The 20,976-nt window shown below is 42.5% G+C and overlaps 1 protein-coding gene across 1 annotated transcript in view; it reads left to right on the top strand.

Moving 5' to 3' along the window:
• LOC138295545 (putative deoxyribonuclease tatdn3-A) overlaps positions 1-20,636 on the top strand; it is a 99,419-nt gene extending 78,783 nt beyond the window's left edge. The window contains exons 9-10 of the mRNA XM_069233913.1: positions 8,346-8,426; positions 10,001-20,636. Of these exons, the coding sequence (XP_069090014.1) occupies positions 8,346-8,426; positions 10,001-10,144 (225 nt within the window). The 3' untranslated portion in view covers positions 10,145-20,636. The remainder of the gene's footprint in view (positions 1-8,345; positions 8,427-10,000) is intronic.
• Positions 20,637-20,976: the final 340 nt, after the last annotated feature.

The raw sequence follows: 20,976 nt of genomic DNA, 5'->3' as shown, positions 1-20,976 counted from the left end.
GAAGATTCCGTCGACCCACGGGAGATTTCTTCGGAGCTTCTAGTGCAGAGAGGAGGCAGACTACCCCCACAGCATGCACCACCAGGAAAACAGTCGAGAAGGCGACAGGATCAGCGTTACAGAGTTGCAGTAGTCGTCTTTGCTACTATGTTGCAGTTTTGCAGGCTTCCAGTGCGGTCAGCAGTCGATTCCTTGGCAGAAGGTGAAGAGAGAGATGCAGAGGAACTCAGATGAGCTCTTGCATTCGTTATCTAAGGAATCCCAAGAGACAGAGACCCTAAATAGCCAGAAAAGAGGGTTTGGCTACTTAGGAGAGAGGATAGGCTAGCAACACCTGAAGGAGCCTATCACAAGGAGTCTCTGACGTCACCTGGTGGCACTGGCCACTCAGAGCAGTCCAGTGTGCCAGCAGCACCTCTGTTTCCAAGATGGCAGAGGTCTGGAGCACACTGGAGGAGCTCTGGGCACCTCCCAGGGGAGGTACAGGTCAGGGGAGTGGTCACTCCCCTTTCCTTTGTCCAGTTTCGCACCAGAGCAGGGCTAAGGGGTCCCCTGAACCGGTGTAGACTGGCTTATGCAGAATTGGGCACATCTGTGCCCATGAAAGCATTTCCAGAGGCTGGGGGAGGCTACTCCTCCCCTGCCTTCACACCATTTTCCAAAGGGAGAGGGTGTAACACCCTCTCTCAGAGGAAGTCCTTTGTTCTGCCATCCTGGGCCAGGCCTGGCTGGATCCCAGGAGGGCAGATGCCTGTCTGAGGGGTTGGCAGCAGCAGCAGCTGCAGTGAAACCCCAGGAAGGGCAGTTTGGCAGTACCAGGGTCTGTGCTACAGACCACTGGGATCATGGGATTGTGCCAACTATGCCAGGATGGCATAGAGGGGGTAATTCCATGATCATAGACATGTTACATGGCCATATTCGGAGTTACCATTGTGAAGCTACATATAGGTAGTGACCTATATGTAGTGCACGCGTGTAATGGTGTCCCCGCACTCACAAAGTCCGGGGAATTGGCCCTGAACAATGTGGGGGCACCTTGGCTAGTGCCAGGGTGCCCTCACACTAAGTAACTTAGCACCCAACCTTTACCAGGTAAAGGTTAGACATATAGGTGACTTATAAGTTACTTAGGTGCAGTGTAAAATGGCTGTGAAATAACGTGGACGTTATTTCACTCAGGCTGCAGTGGCAGGCCTGTGTAAGAATTGTCAGAGCTCCCTATGGGTGGCAAAAGAAATGCTGCAGCCCATAGGGATCTCCTGGAACCCCAATACCCTGGGTACCTCAGTACCATATACTAGGGAATTATAAGGGTGTTCCAGTAAGCCAATGTAAATTGGTAAAATTGGTCACTAGCCTGTTAGTGACAATTTGTAAAGAGAGAGCATAACCACTGAGGTTCTGGTTAGCAGAGCCTCAGTGAGACAGTTAGGCATCACACAGGGAACACATACCTTTAGGTCACAAACTTATGAGCTTATGTGCTACAGACCACTGGGATCATGGGATTGTGCCAACTATGCCAGGATGGCATAGAGGGGGTAATTCCATGATCATAGACATGTTACATGGCCATATTCGGAGTTACCATTGTGAAGCTACATATAGGTAGTGACCTATATGTAGTGCACGCGTGTAATGGTGTCCCCGCACTCACAAAGTCCGGGGAATTGGCCCTGAACAATGTGGGGGCACCTTGGCTAGTGCCAGGGTGCCCTCACACTAAGTAACTTAGCACCCAACCTTTACCAGGTAAAGGTTAGACACATAGGTGACTTATAAGTTACTTAAGTGCAGTGTAAAATGGCTGTGAAATAACGTGGACGTTATTTCACTCAGGCTGCAGTGGCAGGCCTGTGTAAGAATTGTCAGAGCTCCCTATGGGTGGCAAAAGAAATGCTGCAGCCCATAGGGATCTCCTGGAACCCCAATACCCTGGGTACCTCAGTACCATATACTAGGGAATTATAAGGGTGTTCCAGTAAGCCAATGTAAATTGGTAAAATTGGTCACTAGCCTGTTAGTGACAATTTGTAAAGAGAGAGCATAAACGCTGAGGTTCTGGTTAGCAGAGCATCAGTGAGACAGTTAGGCATCACACAGGGAACACATACATATAGGCCACAAACTTATGAGCACTGGGGTCCTGACTAGCAGGGTCCCAGTGACACATAACAAACATACTGAAAACATAGGGTTTTCACTATGAGCACTGGGCCCTGGCTAGCAGGATCCCAGGGAGACAGTGAAAACACCCTGACATATACTCACAAACAGGCCCAAAGTGGGGGTAACAAGGCTAGAAAGAGGCTACTTTCTCACAAATACGACTTACCCAATGAGAACACTGTAAGATGTAAATGTTTGTGGATGGGATAAACATAAGAATAAGGAAGAAAGTCATTGAATCAAGAGTAGAGAACTGAGATGGATCAAAAAGCCATTCGATCATGATCAAAGGGCTATCGAAACTCCATACCAAACAAATGTGATGTATTGGAAAAAGTATGTCTCCATTAGTCAGCTAAAGCTGTTTGTAGCTGAGGTCTAAAAACAGCAATAATGGGTTATAATCACTTGTTTCTTGAACACTAACACAAGTAGCAAAGTTATAATATGGTCATTGATTGACAGAGACCCTCCCCATATTCAAACCCATACATGTGTATTTTGATGACTATGTGTAAAGCGATCACAGCAGTTTACCATGGCTGTCTACTTCATGTAACAATATAAAGGATGTCATTTTAAGTAAGGCAGACCTACTGGCTTTGTCAAAGGGTCAAAATACCAAAATATAAAAAATGGTAGGCCTTTTGGCTTTATCAAGGGTTTAGCACATTAACATATATAAAGCAGACCCATTGGCTTTGTCAAAAAGTCACCAGTAACTATAACCAAAGTGTATTTCATAAATTCAATCATTGCAATGTTTAACAACAGTGGTTATCACAAAATATTTTCAATAAAGCATTATTTAACCGTTTAAGTGCGGGCGTCGGGCACTGGCTGACGCCCACACTGCCTCCCTGGTACGGGTCACGACCAGTGGCCGACACCAGGGAGGGGGTTAATAAATCCTCGGGTGCATTTTTTTTCTATCCCTGGGAGACACAGAAGCTCTTCCGTGTCTCCCCTCACCCCCCACCCGCCTGACGTTACAATGTTGATTTCCCCATCGGAGCAGGAAGCAGCCTTGCGGCCGCTTCCTGCTCCGATGGGGAAAACGGACACAAACGGCCTTCCCCACATTCGGGAAGGCCTCGTAAGAAAGGGGAGACTCTCCCCTTTCTTACGAGGCCTTCCTGAAAGTGTTTCCTGGCCCCCGACCGCAGCACAGCTGCTATCGGGGGCCAGGAAACAGTTTCAGGAAGGCCTCGTGGGCCCACAAAGGGGAGAATATATTTTTTGTCATTTTCTGTGCTTTTCTGCCTTATTAAAGAACACTGGGACTGTAGCAAGTAAGTGGCTGCAACATTGTCTTCTTTTTTAAGAAGTATCTTGGATGATATATATATATATATATATATATATATATCACTTTTGTCAATATGTGTGTGGTTTCCCTGGGGGCTGCGATCGGCCCCCGGGAAAACCGGACCCACATATAAAAGTGATATATATATATATATATATATATATATATATATATATATATATATATATATATATATATATATATATTTAAATATAGAATTGCCACCAGTTGTCTTGCAGTTGCAGCTTGCGTCTTCAAAGCAATGCACATACTTCAACTGACGCTTTTCAACTGTAGTTTTTAGGCAGCAATAAAAAAGTCAAGTAAGTATTGTGATTATGTTTCTGCTACAAAAGGGTCAGACTTGTCTAGTGGCAGTTTTAGTGCCATAAAGAAGCGCAGAAGGTTTATATGCCTACTGCAAAGAGCAAATCTGTATTTTATGTAAATAGCTGAGTACATTAGTAAAGTCAGCCATTACCTGCGCTATAATACAAATGAAATGTATGTGCGGGGTGGAGGGCGGCTACGGAGAGATGAAGGGCACTTTTGCTGAGTGGTAATGAGGGAATCCGAGGAGGAGGGAGTGGGAGCACCAATAATGATTGTTGGACTGGGCGCAGGAGGTGCTAAAGACTGTGACGAATGGTATGTGACAAGGTGTTTTTTGAGTGTCTTGAAAGAACGTGCTGATTGAGGGAAGAAGCGCAGGTAAGGTGGCCTCTACTGTTGCACGTATCTCACACACACCATCGATTTTGTGACTGTCTACGTAGGCTAGTGTTTTAGAGCAACAGTTTAGCCAATAGCAGAGATGGCATCTTGATGGATGACTGCTGCCGTCACTCGGGTTATAGAGGACAGCTCTGACATAGGATCAGAGACTGATACATCAGATACTGAGACAGCATCTGAGGGATAGGACAATGGCGCAGACTCTGGGAGTGATTTTTCAGTCGGAGGAGTCCCATTCGATAACTCCTCTTCCAGTACATTATGAGGGAGGTGATGAGGACAGTCCTGCTTTCCCTTCGCAAGCAGTCTGTGCAACTGGGTAGTAGTGGGTTAGCCCAACCCAGAGAGCAGGTGAATGCGGCGGCAAGCAGAGAGAGAGAGAGAGTGCTCTCTTGGGAGCTCCCCAATTTAGTTCAGCCCCAAATTCCACCGCCCAAATCGTATTGTGGAGACATCAAAATGATCTATCGCAAAACAAACTGGTTTTTTAAGGCAGGCTCCTGTGTTTTTGGTCCTGTGTTCGGCGGCCATATAGAGAAACACACTAAACCCAAACATTTCTGGAAACTAGACATTCGGGGGAGTCCACAGAGGTGTGACTTGTGTGGATTCCCCAAACTTTTCTTACCCAGAATACTCTGCAAAGCTGAAATGTTGAATAAAAACTCTATTTTTCTCGCATTTCTGTCACACAAACTACAGGAATATGCTGGGATCCACAAAATTCCTACCACCCAGTGATTCCTCACCTGTCCTGATAAAAACACTACCCCACTTGAGTGCCTACACCTAGTGCCTGCGTCAGGAATGGATCACCCCAGGGTCAACAGCTGCCTCATGTAAGGACCAACATTGACCGTTGTGTGATCTATTCCTGACGCGGGCACCAGGCCTACCCACACAAGTGAGGTACCATTTTTATCGGGAGACTTGGGGGAACGCTGGGTGGAAGGAAATTTGTGGCTCCTCTCAGATTCCAGAACTTTCTGTCACCGAAATGTGAGGAAAACGTGTTTTTTTAGCCACATTTTGAGGTTTGCAAAGGATTCTGGGTAACAGAACCTGGTCAAAGCCCCACAAGTCACCCCATCTTGGATTCCCCTAGGTCTCTAGTTTTCAAAAATGCACAGGTTTGGTAGGTTTCCCTAGGTGCCGGCTGAGCTAGAGGCCAAAATCTACAGGTAGGCACTTTGCAAAAAACAGCTCTGTTTTCTGTCAAAAAATGGGATGTGTCCACGTTGTGTTTTGGGGCATTTCCTGTCGCGGGCACTAGGCCTACCCACACAAGTGAGGTATCATTTTTATCGGGAGACTTGGGGAAACGCTGGGTGGAAGGAAATTTGTGGCTCCTCTCAGATTCCAGAACTTTCTGTCACCGAAGTGTGAGGAAAACGTGTTTTTTTTAGCCACATTTTGAGGTTTGCAAAGGATTCTGGGTAACAGAACCTGGTCAGAGCACCACAAGTCACCCCATCTTGGATTCCCCTAGGTCTCTAGTTTTCAAAAATGCACAGTGTTGGTAGGTTTCCCTAGGTGCCGGCTGAGCTAGAGGCCAAAATCTACAGGTAGGCACTTTGCAAAAAACAGCTCTGTTTTCTGTCAAAAAATGGGATGTGTCCACGTTGTATTTTAGGGCTTTTCCTGTCGCGGGCGCTAGGCCTACCCACACAAGTGAGGTATCATTTTTATCGGGAGACTTGGGGGAACATAGAATAGCAAAACAAGTGTTATTGCCCCTTATCTTTCTCTACATTTTTTCCTTCCAAATATAAGAGAGTGTGTAAAAAAGACGTCTATTTGAGAAATGCCCTGCAATTCACATGCTAGTATGGGCACCCCGGAATTCAGAGATGTGCAAATAACCACTGCTCCTCAAAACCTTATCTTGAGCCCATTTTGGAAATGCAAAGGTTTTCTTGATACCTATTTTTCCCTCTTCATATTTCAGCAAATGAATTGCTGTATACCCAGTATAGAATGAAAACCAACTGCAGGGTGCAGCTCATTTATTGGCTCTGGGTACCTAGGGTTCTTGATGAACCTACAAGCCCTTTATATCCCCGCAACCAGAGGAGTCCAGCAGACATAACGGTATATTGCTTTAAAAAATCTGACATCGCAGGAAAAAGTTACAGAGTAAAATATAAAGAAAAATGGCTGTTGTTTTCAGCTCAATTTTAATATTTTTTTATTTCAGCTGTTATTTTCTGTAGGAAAACATTGTAGGATCTACACGAATGACCCCTTGCTGAATCCAGAATTTTGTCTAGTTTTCAGAAATGTTTAGCTTTCCGGGATCCAGCATTGGTTTCATACCCATTCCTGTCACTAACTGGAAGGAGGCTGAAAGCACCAAAAATAGTAAAAATGGGGTATGTCCCAGTAAAATGCCAAATTTGTGTTGAAAAATGTGGTTTTCTGATTCAAGTCTGCCCGTTCCTGAAAGGTGGGAAGATGGTGATTTTAGCATCAGAAACCCTTTGTTGATGCCATTTTCAGGGAAAAAACCACAAGCCTTCTTCAGCAGCCCTTTTTTCCCATTTTTTAAAACAAAACGAAATTGTCACTGTATTTTGGCTAATTTCTTGGTCTCCTCCAGGGGAAACCACAAACTCTGGGTACCATTAGAATCCCTAGAATTAGAATAATATGACAAGCTCTCCTGGGGTAATGTATTCAATGCCCCAGGAGACTTACTGTGTGTTTTTTAATGTTGCCTGGGGGGCTGTTGTGTTCCCTGCAGCCCTCCAGAACATTAACAAATCCTAGCCAGTTAGGGCAGTACATTAAACACACTAACAGCGATGGCAAGGGCATGCCCTGACATATGTCCCATGCTCACTCTGCCACTGGAACCAAGCTACACCCCACTGACCAACCGCAATAAGGGCAAACTTGGTCTTGAGTTTCTTGTCTTTGGGTACAGGGAGACCTAGCCTGGCAGTTCAGGATGGACTATTCCTATTACGGCATGGTTAGGACTGCTTATGGCTGGGTCCAAAATGAGGTGGCATCGTGGGCAGCAGAACAATGGATTGAAATGCCATCCAAGTGATTGCTAGTGGTTAGAGTCATTGCAAGCATTTCTCCCATCACCTTTTGTGTGTTTGATGTACTGCCCCAAGTGGCAAGGGTCAACCCAGATGCGTGTCCCATGCTCACTGTGCCACTTGAACGAAACTACATCAGACTGACCAGCCACAATCAGGGCAAAACCAGTCTTGGGTTGCTTGTATTCCAGTTCTGGGAGGATCTGGCCTGGCAGTTCAGCCTAGACTGTTTCTATTGGAGCAGGGTCAAAACGGATTTGCATATGGCTTGGTCCAGGCTCCGGTAGCACTGTGGGCAAAAGAACTACAGGTTGGAATGCTACTGAAAGTAATTGCCAGTGGTTCGACCAGGAGTCTCTAACCTTTTCTGTATTTCATCTCGAATACACACTTTTCGATTTTGGGATACATATATTAACTGAATCAAGCCAAAGCTTCTAATTTAATTGGCTGAGCTGCACTCAGGAGCGCCTCTGACTGGTAGCTGGAGAGCTACCAGTAGATCACAAGCTACTCGTTGGAGAAGCCTGGGTTAGACTTATTGCAAGCATCCCTCCCATGACCTTTTTTGAGTTTGGTTTAGCTCCCTGGATAACCTTTGGCCTAGTGAAAGTATTAGGAAGACCTTCCAGACTGGTGGTCACACTAATTGTAGCTTTTAGTAAATATTTCATTTGAAAATCGTTTTTTATGAAGGTGAATGTAAATTTTATGTTGGTGTTGTGGAGTTAATCGTAATCATATGTGTTTTGTATGACCTCTAAATTATGAGTTTCCCATTAAGTGGTTGATGATAGGTCTTGAGTAAGATGGTTTTGGAGCGTCTTCTTCCACTCGCTTAAGCCATTTGAACAGTCTCATCATGGGCCACCACTTTCTACACTGAGATCACTTTGAAACTTGTCCTCAAAAAATGCCCACATTTATGTGCTGTACATTGGTATCACTCGGACCGTCAACCTTATAGCCCTATTTATTTAACCTGTGCATGTAACCTAACGTATCAAACTTTAAAATGTTGGCAGCATGCTCAGCATTGTAGCCACATGACTATGTGTTTCTGTTTTTCTGTATGCCAGCGTGAAAAGATAATCAGGCAAATTCCTTTGGAGAACATTTGTTTGGAGACAGACTCTCCTGCCCTGGGACCTAACAAAGAGGTAGGACTTTGCATTGGTCTTAAAAGAAGACACAAGGGATAATTAGTCAAATTATCAGAACTCTGTAGCAGGCATATAGGATCTAGGTGTGAGCACAGTGAATAATCTACAGGATAGTGTATTGATGCAAAGGTGTATAATGCAAAATACATAACTTGCATCTGTATCCGTGCATACTGCTTGTGATTTTTTGTACATCCTAAAAAATATGAAAGTTGATGCAATATATGGACTGAAACCTACCAGCCTAGGTTCAAAAAGGTTTTGGCAACCTGGTCCTCTGTGAGTAAGAGGTTGATGGTGTCAAGGTGAGATATAATAGGTTACTGGATGAGGGTTATAGCTGTATGTAGGACTAGACCTGAGTTTATCGTGGTTAGCTATGGACAAGGAGTGTGTTTGGTCTTATTTCATTAAGGCAAAAAGTTCAGTAAGGAGGCTGCAGCAGGTAGTTCAGGTAGAGGAGGCACATTTTTGATTATTGATACCCACTCATGCTGAAAGGTACTCTTACGCCAATGCTCTAACACTAACACCGTAAATTATCCTGTATGTTAAACAACTTAATCCTTACTTATTCCGAAGAACTAATTGTAGTATGACAAACTCAGTCACCAACTCTTACCCTATTGCTCACCCCTACCCTATCCTTAAACTCAACCCTAGTCCAAGTCCTCTTCTAAGTCTCAATATAACTCCACTTGTATCACAAACCCTTACTCTCAGTTTGCAGCTTAACCCCCAACTCATGCACTTTTACAATAACCCTAGCAAAAATCATTACTCTTACTCACAACATATGCTTACCAGTGACCTAATTCTAAAACTAACTCTTACCCAATAATGTACCCTTTCACAACCCTTCACCCTTACTCTATTTCTTACTCTTACCCTAAAATGTACACTTGCTATGTTCTAACGCTCACCCTAATTCTGACCCTGTGTCTAAACCTTACTATATAACTCACTCTAACCTTTTTACTTTGACAGTTCTTAAACTAAATGTGTTTTAATGCAAATGTTTTTTGTACATTTCTGAACTTTTTGGGATTCCCCTTTGTTATTTTTCAGACTTTTTCTTGCTATTGTTTTTTTCATACTTTTATTTTCATACTCTAGGTCATACTAACTCTTTCATTCAAATGTTTCACTAAATACTGTTAGAAGTTCAAGGGATGTTTGTATGGGTGGAGATGAAAGAGAAGATATCAATGTGGCCCATGATTGGTACAATGAATATTGCCAGGCTATATTTTTTTAGAGCATCACTTTTGTCAAAATCTGTGATAGCTTAATTTTCACTATGAGGTGGCAGCCCAGTGGTATGGTCCATGGTTGGTGTTGGTTGGGTGCCCACCGTTGTGTATTTTCTTTCATGGTGATTGTTATCATTAGCATTATGATTATGTATTAAAATATTATTTAGAAAATGTACTTTATGAAGGCATGTTTGTATATGTGTAATGAAAACCACGTTAGAGCTGAAGTTGCAAAAGAATAAAACCTGACTGTATGAAGTTAAGAAAGATATAAAGGTAGACCACGACGTTTGAAAATGTTATCTTTCATTTTAGGAAAGAAATATACCAGAGAACATCAGACTTTCCTGCCAGTATATTGCTGATGTGAAGGGGTTGTCACCAGAAACTGTTTGCGAAGTGACATCGAAGAATGCCCTACGCCTGTTCCCTAAAATCCACGACTATCTGAATGGATGAGATTCGGCAGAGCTTCCAGTATGCTTGTGTCACATCTTCACACTTTGGACGACTATTTTTTCTAATTTATTTTTGGTCAGATATGTTTACTAATGGTCTCAAAGGTCACAAAGACAGGGAATGTGTATTCCTGAGATTGACCTGACCTGTAGATGAATGCACAACTGTAATACAGGGGAGAGTTCCAATATCATTGACAAATCAACTTCTTATCCAGGGACATTAAGAGAACGAAGGTTGTCACTGAGGTTTGATGGTAGGGAGGTAGGGGAGTGGAAGTGAGGATGAGGCAGTGGAAAGGTGGTTAGGCAGAAGAGAAGGTAGAATTCTTCCCTCAAAAATAAACCATAGCTAGCTGGATTAATTTCTAAAAATTAATTTCTAAAGCTTCAGATCTTCAAGTGAGTACAGCTAGGGATCTTGCAAAATGTAAACATTAGCATATGTACATAAAGGAGGGGACATTCATTTCCTTAATGTGGCTACTGTATTTAATGTGTTAATTGGAACACTACACATTTTGGGAGACATGCCAATGGCACCAAGATGCTTTATTAAACCTCACTTAACACATCTGGTTTGTAGAGATTTGTTGGAGACCCATCATCAAGGTGAGTAATTAGAAACCTATCTAAATCTTTACATAGGGACAGTAGAGAGTAAAGAGTGCTTACCTTGTAATTTTACCCACATTCTTCTTCTAGAAGTCCCTAACCTTTGGGGAAAAAAAGTTTCCTTCTTAGGAGTAATAAGGAAATATGGTCCGATGTATGAAGGATGGAGTTGCAAGCAGTGCTGCACTATGATGTGAAACAATCCTTCTTTCTGCTGTGTCAGATATCCTAATCCATCAAGTTCATCAATAAACAGCTATTTCACTATTTGGAGAATTACAAATGTTTGGATATTGGCTGTTCTGGTTTCAAGCCTTATTTTATGTATATGTATGTGTGTGTGTATTTATTGAGCCCAACTCTAACCTAAAGGTAGCAGAGCATTGTGAAGGGTCAAAGATAAAGCATAAGGTCAACGAGTGATAGGAGATGTAGCTGGGTTAAAGACGGTTAATGCATTGTGGTGTAGTGTTCTTTAAAGAGCTGAGTATTCAACCCTTTCCTAAAGTGGAGCAGAGGTGGGGTGGTCCTGATGGATACAGGGATGTTGTTATAGATCCTGGGTGCATAGTTGGGGAAGGCCTGCTGCCTTTTTTTTTTCTTTTTTACACTTCTTAGTCTGCTGCCTTGTAGCGCTGAAACAACACCACTAGATCTCTATCTTTGATGACCTTTGAGTGCAGGTGGATGGTGGCTTGTCTTCAGCCCTGTTGCTTTTTGATTTGTCTGCAGTTTTTGATAGTCTCACATAAAAAAACAATCCTCAGGTTATCAGAGGCAGCAGTGGAGGGTCAGGCTTTAGAGTGGCTATTTTCATACCTGCAAAATCATACTCAGACAGCATTCCTGGCCCCTTTTTTTTTCAAATGAAAGCCTCTGAATTAGGGAGTCCACCAGTTCTCGCCCCTGAACCCAACAATTTTTAATTTATATGTCTGCTCTCTGAACATGCTGCTCCATTCTTTTGGCTTCAGATTCATGTGCTATGCAGACAACACACACATTTTATTAACATTTAATGATTCTGTCCCTTAAACACTTACCAACTTTCATGGCTGTATGATATCAGTTGCCAATTGGCTTGAGATGAATTCACTGAAATTCAGCTCAGACAAGACAGAGGGGCTTCATGTACATGGACAACAGGCTTCAAGCATTTTTCTCAGTAATTTGTGGCCACATCTTGACCCATCTCCTTCTCCAGTGGCCAGAGTTCACCATCTGGGGTCCTAGAATGATGCTGACCTCTCTTTAAACTGCCATGCAAACCATCTATCATCGGTTTGTTTCAACCAGATGAGGATTTTACATACATACAATCCTGCCCACTTAGCCACCCCAGACACACCTAACGATACAGGTCCTAATTCAGAGTCAACTGGGTTACTGTAACTTCCTTTTCCTGGTCACTCAATTGGGTCTGTTGTGATTCCAGCTTATCCAGAACACAGCAGCCAGGCGTGGTCTTCAATTGCACACGTCTTAGGTCGCATTAGCTCTTCAAGCTTTGCATTGTCTGCCGGTATCTAAAACTATCATATTCAAATTACTCTTCCATCTGTTTCGAGTTTTTCACAGATATGGCCCACTGTATTTGCAACAGGAATTTTAGAACTATCTTCTTTTGTGGGAGTTTCGACCAGTTTATGACAATTTATTTATGCTGGCCCAATTCTGGCACTCTATAATTGTCAGCTGAGCATTCTCAGTCATATGCAGCACTCTGTATATGCCTCATATGCCTCACCCAGCAACCCATACTTCCAGTCCCCACTGACACACCCAGATCTAGATGACCCAAACCATCACATAGCATTTGCACAACACATAAACACGACCTTGTGCTCATCCCACTAACTGTCGCACACCATCAAAGTACAGAGCACCTATTTATGCTCTTGCTCTTTAATGCTTGCTCTACAGTGCTCCACTCACCATTCATTACAGACTTGATCACCTATCACAAACTTGACTCCCTGTTCATCACAGAAACGTAGGTCATGCCCACATCTTCGCAGATTCTAGACATCCTTCTCCCCACAGGCTTCAGCATCCATTGTGTGTACCGCACTCAAAAGAAAGGAGGAGGCCTTGCTGTCATTCATAATTTCTCCTGATCATTCACCCTAAGCAAACAAGTAACACTCCTCCAATAGAGCTGCTGACATACCATTTCCCACTCTGCAAATCATATCGCCACCTTCCATCTCATCTACAGGGCTCTCAGGCAGAACAAGGACTTCTTTGATGAATTCTCACATCTCCTCACCACTTTGTCTATCCGACATGCTCTCACCACCGCCTTTAGTGACTTCAGCCTTCCAGACATTACAAGTTCAAAAAACTCCCAATAGCTCCCCTGTTCAATCTCATTGATACACTCAACATGGTACAGGATGTCACAAAAGATCTGCACACTCCAAAGGCCACTTCATCAACCCTGTCTTGTGAACATCACCAACAATTCAATGAACCCCACCCAGACCCCTGGATTGGACCAATAACCTTGCCATCCCTATCTCCCTGCTCAGTACCTTACCAACAAACGAAGATCAGTATGAAAGAGAAGACCATTACTTAAGATCGTTCAGACTTCTCCTTAGATAACCTAAAGCTTGAACTCATCTCTAACCCTACCAACTTCACATCTCACACCAATACACTTCTAAAATAAACTTCAACATTTTCTTAGAAAGCTATGTGAACATCCATGCCCCAATTACAACAAGTGTGCAAATTAAAACCATCAACAATCTATCTGCAGACAGCAAGGAAAATGGAAGAAAAACGCAATTCCCAAGGACCTTTTGATGCAGAAGCCCCTGTGCATAACATGCAGACAGCTCATCACACTAGCCAAAGCAAAGTACTGCCACCAACAGAAGCAGATTACTCAATTCAAGACAGTCCAGCACTGCATCAAACCTCTGCCGGACCCACCTATAGCTCGCTCCACTGAAAAGTGCAATGTTATTAAACGCTTCTTCAGTGAAAAAATACAGATCTGACAGCACATCAACAACACCAAGCTTGCTTCATTTCTTACACCCACCTCTTTCCGCAGAATCGCATTATGATCACCATTCAGAGCCCTATTTCTCTCAGAACTCACAGACATACTCAACTCCCTCAAAGTCACGTCTTATGAAGATGGTGTCTTACCATTGTCTTTTATCAAACCTTTCACTCTGGATTCTCTCTTACACCTAATTTTGATTGTCAATGCCACCTCACCCAAGGCATCTTCCCAGAAGTTCTCTGGGAAGACCAAGTCTTCCTCTTCTAGAGTCCTAGGGACTAGACCTTGAAGACCTCACCAGCTATTGGCCCATTACTCACCTATCATTCTTCAGAAATATCATTGAAAAATCAGTCTGTGTTCAACTCCAAGATCACTTAAATGCTATAACTATCTCCTGCTCGACTAGCACTCCGACTTGAGATCACGTTGCAGCGTAGACACCTACCTTACACCTCATAGACAATGTCCACTACAGATGAAGATGACCCTGTCTCCTGATATTGCCTGACCACTTAGCTACCTTCAATAGAGTCGACCATTCCACCCTCATAGGCACCCTGGAGTCTCAAATGGGATTCATCGTCAGTGTTCTTCACTGGTTCTCCTTCTACCTTTTCAACCACAGCCAACTTGTTCACACGGGCAACCCTGGGTCACAAAAGATCCCTTTCATCTGTGGTACCCCCAGGGTTCCATACTGTCTCTTGTCCTCTTCAACTTTTAGATGGAGCTGCTTAGCTGTCCACTCACAGAGGAGATCATCAAGATTCACCAATATACAGATGATAGACAATTCTACTTGAAAGTCTTCTCTGCTTCTGACATCCAACACTTCAAACACCGCTTGCATATCATCCAGACTTGGATGTCCAGCGCCTACTTGAAGCTCAATCCACAACAGAATTCCTGTAATTTGCTGAGAACAACAAGCAAGATACCATACAAAACTTGCTCATTTAAACAAACCTTGACAGCTTTGAACCTTGGCTTTCACCAAATGCCAAGCCACATGATTTCACCTTGGACACCAATTTCACTGTTAGAGATAACATTGCCAAAAAACAAAGAAAGTGAAACCATTTCTTCCAGAAAGCAACATTAGAATTGCTGTTCAAGCCCTCGTACACTCAATTCTAGATGGTGGTAATGCCCTACTCCATGACCTCCCAGGCTCCACACTGCTAAGGGACATCCTAAACTCTGCAGCAAGTCTCATCTTTAGCCTGAAGAAATATAATTAAATCACTCCCATCCTGAAGGGACTTCATCGGCTCCCCTTGCTGGTCCTCAGCATCTTCAAAACCAGCTTCATCATTTACAAAGCCATTGCAACCAGCAACCCTGCGTACCATGCAGACAAGCTCACCATTTCTAGTGGTTCTCAATACAGCCAGGACAACATCAGACTGCAGTCTAAGAAGTGTAAAAAATGAAAAAACAAGATAGCACGACTTTTCCATCTATGCACCGAGGATCTGGAACAACATCCCTGTACCCATTGATGCTTAAATGTAGTAGAGAGTTGAAGATTCACCTCTTTAAAGATCACATTACAGTGCATTAACGCTCATTACCCAGCTTCCTCTCCTAATACTCGTTGACTTTATGCTTGTCTGTGACCAGGCAGAGGACTCCTCTGCCTTTTGTTTAGGTTCATGCTATAGAAATGCCATATAAATACATACCTACACACACATAAAATACATGTATACATACACACACATTTAGATGCTGGCCAATACAATGTCAAATACGACTAAAGCTGTGCGCTAATTGAATCATAATCATTGGTAGATTTCAGAGCGTGACACTTTATAGAGGAAACTTTGCAAAGAGAATCCCATATGGGTTTCAGGAGCCACAAAAATGTTAAGGGGATGCTAGTGAAAGTAGATCCTTCTGAATTCCACCATAAGGTTTTGAAGACCAAGAGTTAAGGTACCTTTCCAGGCTTGAGATATCACAATTGCACGGGGAGTGAATTTTTATTAAGGATCCATGTATGTAGAAAGTTTGCTAAGTATATTTGCAAAATTTGAAAACATGTCTTCATTCAGATGGCTATATCATTTGCTATACATTGGGCAGACTTCACGTAAAGCCAGGCTCAGTTACAAGGAACTTTTGATATCCACACTATGAACAGTGACTCAGTGCTTGCACAGCACACTTTGGCTAGCACTCACAACATAATCAAATATGAACCTACCCAGTGCCTCTGACATACAGAAAAACGCATGTGAGGGGAGAAATTGCAGATGTACTTTTTAGTCATGGTGGCGCTAAATGTTAACAGGTAGTGATCAGATTTACCCTGTGTTAGATTTTGTTTACAAGAATTATGTGATTTACTTAAGGAAATAGGAAAATGCTAGGAGCTTCTGCATTTAAAGGGAAGATGCTAGTATTCAGTGAACTGACATTGAAAAGAGGCTACACATATCTGGTCTCTTTTTTTGTAAAATGTTGTTGTGGACCTATTGTTGATGGACTTCGCCGGAACATGTGTGACCTTCTCAGGTCTAGAGAGTGCAGCCTGATATTGGTTGTAGTTTTAGTTGTATTAAGCAGAGTATAGAAATCTAGATTCTTCATGTAGCTATTGGCCTCCGTTGTTCATATATTTTCTTTGGCCCCTTTTGGGTGTCATGCTATTACCTTTGTTATACCTGATGTTTTCCCTTTTTTTATGGCTTTCTCCTAAACCCTGGTTCTTGGTTTGAGACATTCCAAGTGGTATTGCTGACCACATAAAATGATTGGACTCTCCTTACATGTGTCTCGTCTTCTAAAGAGATAGGTGAGCACTCAGTATGGCATATCTAACTTGTAGTAACTGCATCTCTTGGTTGTAAGGTGGTTGTGTTGCTCCTTTCCTCTGGATCAGTGAAAGACTGCCCTGACATCTAACCACCCCCTGTTCCTGCATATGTTGTAAGTGTAATGATGGAAACATGTCATAGGCATGTATGTCGGCTCTAGCGATTGGACCCGGGTGCATAGGCATATGGCCTTGTTAGTGTTGATAGTAAATTGTGTTTTGCCTTGATATGTCTGGAATGCTGAGGTGAAGAATAAGTAATAGCCAGTTGGCAAAAAGTTAGTTACACAACAGTTCATGGTGTCCTTGCTTCCGGTAAGGCTAGAACTTGTAAATAAAATTATTCTCTACTTGTCATTTAAGTTGTCTGTTCGGTCTATCATTCAATTGACGTGTTATGTGCATGAGTAAAAAGATCAGAATGTGTATTTCACAGATTACCATCTTTTAGTTGTTGCTCTTTAGATTTGCAGTGTAAAGTCTCAGGAACACACAGATAAACTTAGACTTTAGTCTAAGTTTACTACTTTCGGGTATTCACAAAGGTAAAGTTACGAGAAATATCTTTACAGAGGGCCCCGAGTGCAGAGACTGCACCTTTGTAACTTGGGCCCACAGTTGGTCCAGGAGATGGGTTTAACAGTTTATTGGACAACAGAAGAGAGATCATGAATATTCATCGGAAACTGATCAAAATAAATTTATAGCAGTGCCTTTTTAAACATCAGTGTGAGTGACATCTTCACAATCAAATTTTTTAAATCTTCACAAGTTTGAATTCAGTTGGGAAAATGTAGGCATCAGTATGCATTATTAAAGTATTGACCAACTAGGGATCACAGCACTATACATTTAACTGAAGTAAGAAGGTTCATCAAAAACATGCAAGGTGGTAGAGGTGAATATAGAAGAACAGAGTGCACGCTTCAGTTCCAGATAATTGACCATCTAGGTAAATAAGAGCTCATTCTGTTTTGTTTTAACAGATACAAATTGTACAAATACGTTTTCCACATTTTACTAGAGGAGAGGGGGACAGGGAATATCTAACATTTTCTGGAAATGAGTTTGAAAGTGGTGGTTTGTGGGATTTCCATTTGTAGCTGAGGTAAGCTTCATCTGGTGAGATATATGCAAGTTCTAAGGAGTTTCTCATGAAGGGAAGATGGTTGGTTTAGGAGACGAGCCTTGTAGTCAATACCACAGATATTAAAGGGCAGCCGTGCGTCAAGTAGAAGCCATTGTCCACTTTCGCTTGAACTGAGTGAATTCATAGGTCAGCTTGCTTTTACCATGATGTAATGGGAAATCTGCATTACAAGCACAATGTATCCTTCATTTAGGGTCTTCTTTTCCAAAGCAGAAGCATCTTAATAAACTTCAGATGATGAATACTGTCATAGTTATTTCAAATGTGCCTGACCTGAAAGGCAAAAAAATAGCTATCATCATGGTTTCTAATGTTTCCCATAATCCCACCGTTAAAAAATACATTACAGTACCACTAAACATCAAATACAATTTCACGAGAGTGTGTGTGTGTGTGTCTGTGTGTGTGTGTGTATAGGTACATAGTACTTTAAAAAAGAGCTCTTAAATCTTAAATGTTGACTTTTGACAAACTAATCAAAATAGGTTGAGTGGGTATTCACCAATCACTTGTGGATTCTGTACAACAGTCTGTAGCTAAGTCCAGGGCTAAGTACTAAGTGTCCTATGTGCAAAACATTTTAGGACGCAGGCACTCTGATTCATAGTTTGCAACTGCATAACATGCTTTTTATAATGTCCCAATGCAAGTTAGGAGGCAGTAAACTTTTACTGACTCCTAAAATGGGATTGTGACCCCCATACCAATTCATTATTTGGAAGGGGCCCCGTGTTGTGGGCATCCCTACTAAATACCATATCAGTTTGTGGTGTATCAGTTCTTAGCAACCATAATCTGGTCAAAACATTGAAATGTTATAGACTCCTGAATTGGTGTGGTAACCAATTCATAAAAGGAACTTTTTTGGGCAGTAAGCAGCGAGCTAGGAGACGACTGCCAATTCTCCCAGAAATGTTTAAAAAAAGGTGAGCTTTTTTTTTAACAGTGTTCCCTTTAAGGAAATGGGCTGCATCCAAAAAAAAGGTTTATTTTACTGAAAGGCGATCACAGACATGGTGGTCTGCTGATCCTAGCAGGCCACCAGTTGGAGTAAATCACACCTCGTTAATATTCATGAGGTCGTTCAGTTTAAAACCCACTCTGAATCAGAATTGTAGAAACCTATTTACGAGTACATAGGTCCATTCATAAAAATTCTATATTGGTTACAAAAATACTGGTCGCAAATTGCAATCAGTTTTTGTGGCTATAGCTCTTTGTAGTGCGTGTCGTAAATAAATTGTTCTTTTATATATATATATATATATATATCTCAAAGGCTTTCACCCTCAGTGTTTATTTTTGCAGAATGTACTATGACAGAGTATAGACAGGTACTCCATGTGGTTTTGATGTGTTCTCCAATTGAGTTCTCCACTCTGCTAAAGGAAGAGGTGCTTCTTTGTGTAGCCCCCTTTTTTTTAAATGGGAGACAGCAGTAACCCAGAGTAGGATACGAACATGCTAGTAGTCTCTGCCGATGGATCTTTGTTAGAGTAAGAGCCATTATACCTTCACCCCAGCTGGCCTTCTTGGTAAATACTGAACGGTCTGTCCTACCTGGAACCCCCCATTTCCCTCCCCAGTACATGATTAATGTGTTCATCGTGTATGTATAGGTATGTATGGGCGTGTGCCTATGCATGCTTTAGGCCCCCTTTTCTTGTGGAACCTTGCGTCTGAGTAGCCCCAAGATGATAGGTTTCCACAGAGAACAATTGTATTCCTTGTTGGTTGCGCGTCTACCTCTTTAACCCATTATGTGACTTATGCTTTCCAATTGCCCATCCCATGTTTAGGCCATTGTAACTCAAGGCATAGATCTTGGGGTATAAACTGTCTCAGGTAAGCCTGTGGGTGATCTGCTCACATACCAAAGGTCGTGGGCTCTGTGCCCATTACCATATCACATGTCCAGCTTGGATAGAGGAGCTACAGTCCCATCAACAGAATGTGATCGACTGGACCACAACTGGAGTGTATCCACTGACACTTTGAATATCTAAAGATGTCCCTCGTTATCAAGGATACTAAGATACTGCATGCATTATAGGATGCTTCATCATCAGAAAACTAAATATCAGACACAGCAAGATGTATTTGGAATTGGATGTTTTCAACCAAGTATTCAGGTGTGGCTCAGCACCCTGTGTTGTGAGGACCCTTTTAGTACTGGGTTTGGGCACCCCGTCTTAGCTTAGTTTTGTGGCTTGTGCATTAGTTTATATTTACCCACATATTTATTCATGTTTTAGCAAGCCTGCTTTTTAGCAATTGCTTTTACAAATGTTGTCAGTTGCTTCATTCTAGGAAGGCAAGGTTCTTACTGCATATTTATCAGCCTTTGTACCACAATATCTGTACTTCCTGTCCCAGGCTGTTACATGCAATACATGATATGCTAACCCATGTTGCCAGTCCAGAAGCCAGCTTCTGTCTCCAAGACACATCATTACATCAAAACTGTTGGGCAAATGATGTATGGATCATTATATTAGCTAAACATAGGGCCAAGGAGAGTAGAGGGCATTCTGGTCATGATTATCCTAGGATGCGTATTACACAACAGACAGCTATGCTGACTTCTCAGCCTCCAGAGAGGATTGCCATCCATACAACAGGCAGACCCCTGCTAATCGATACAGATATGATGCTCTTGATAATCCCTTAGATTGGGCCAGGCAGAGAGTTACAACCACTATGCTCTCAGGTGTAGACATAGGGTTAGGTAGGAATCTCTAGAACATCTAGAAACACACAAAATGGTGGGGTTGTTTATCTTTTTCACTTTGTCTGTAATGTTGGTTGCCTTGCTTTGTTTCATCTGCCTAATTACCTAATTAACTCAGCATTTGCATTTGCTTCAATAAATTAATTGAAATCCATTTCGCATCTTGTGTTTCATCTTAGCATGTGTGAGTAACCAAGCAAAACGGGTATGATCTGTTTCTACAACTTCCCTGAGGAGTCAGAGCGTCATGTTGAGGTCGCCGTAATCACCTTTCACCCTGACAGGTTAGGAGGTTTGGGTGAGGCACTATTAGCTAGCCTGGAGTTAGTCCGACAGCTAGCAAACGGCGTTGGTTGCACTCAGTCTCCCACGCTGGGTGGTGCTGCCATCCCAAACATGCAGTCCTGTTACCAAAGCAGGAACCGCGTAACACCTGTGGCTAACTGGCCTAGCACCTGCTGCTGCAACTTTATGATAATAGTTGGTTATGAAGT

Source organism: Pleurodeles waltl, chromosome 5 (genome assembly GCF_031143425.1).
Source record: "Pleurodeles waltl isolate 20211129_DDA chromosome 5, aPleWal1.hap1.20221129, whole genome shotgun sequence".
NCBI classification, from domain to species: Eukaryota; Metazoa; Chordata; class Amphibia; order Caudata; family Salamandridae; genus Pleurodeles; species Pleurodeles waltl.
The sequence above is the reverse complement of the archived record's forward strand: the minus strand, read 5'-3'. Positions and strand labels throughout refer to the sequence as shown.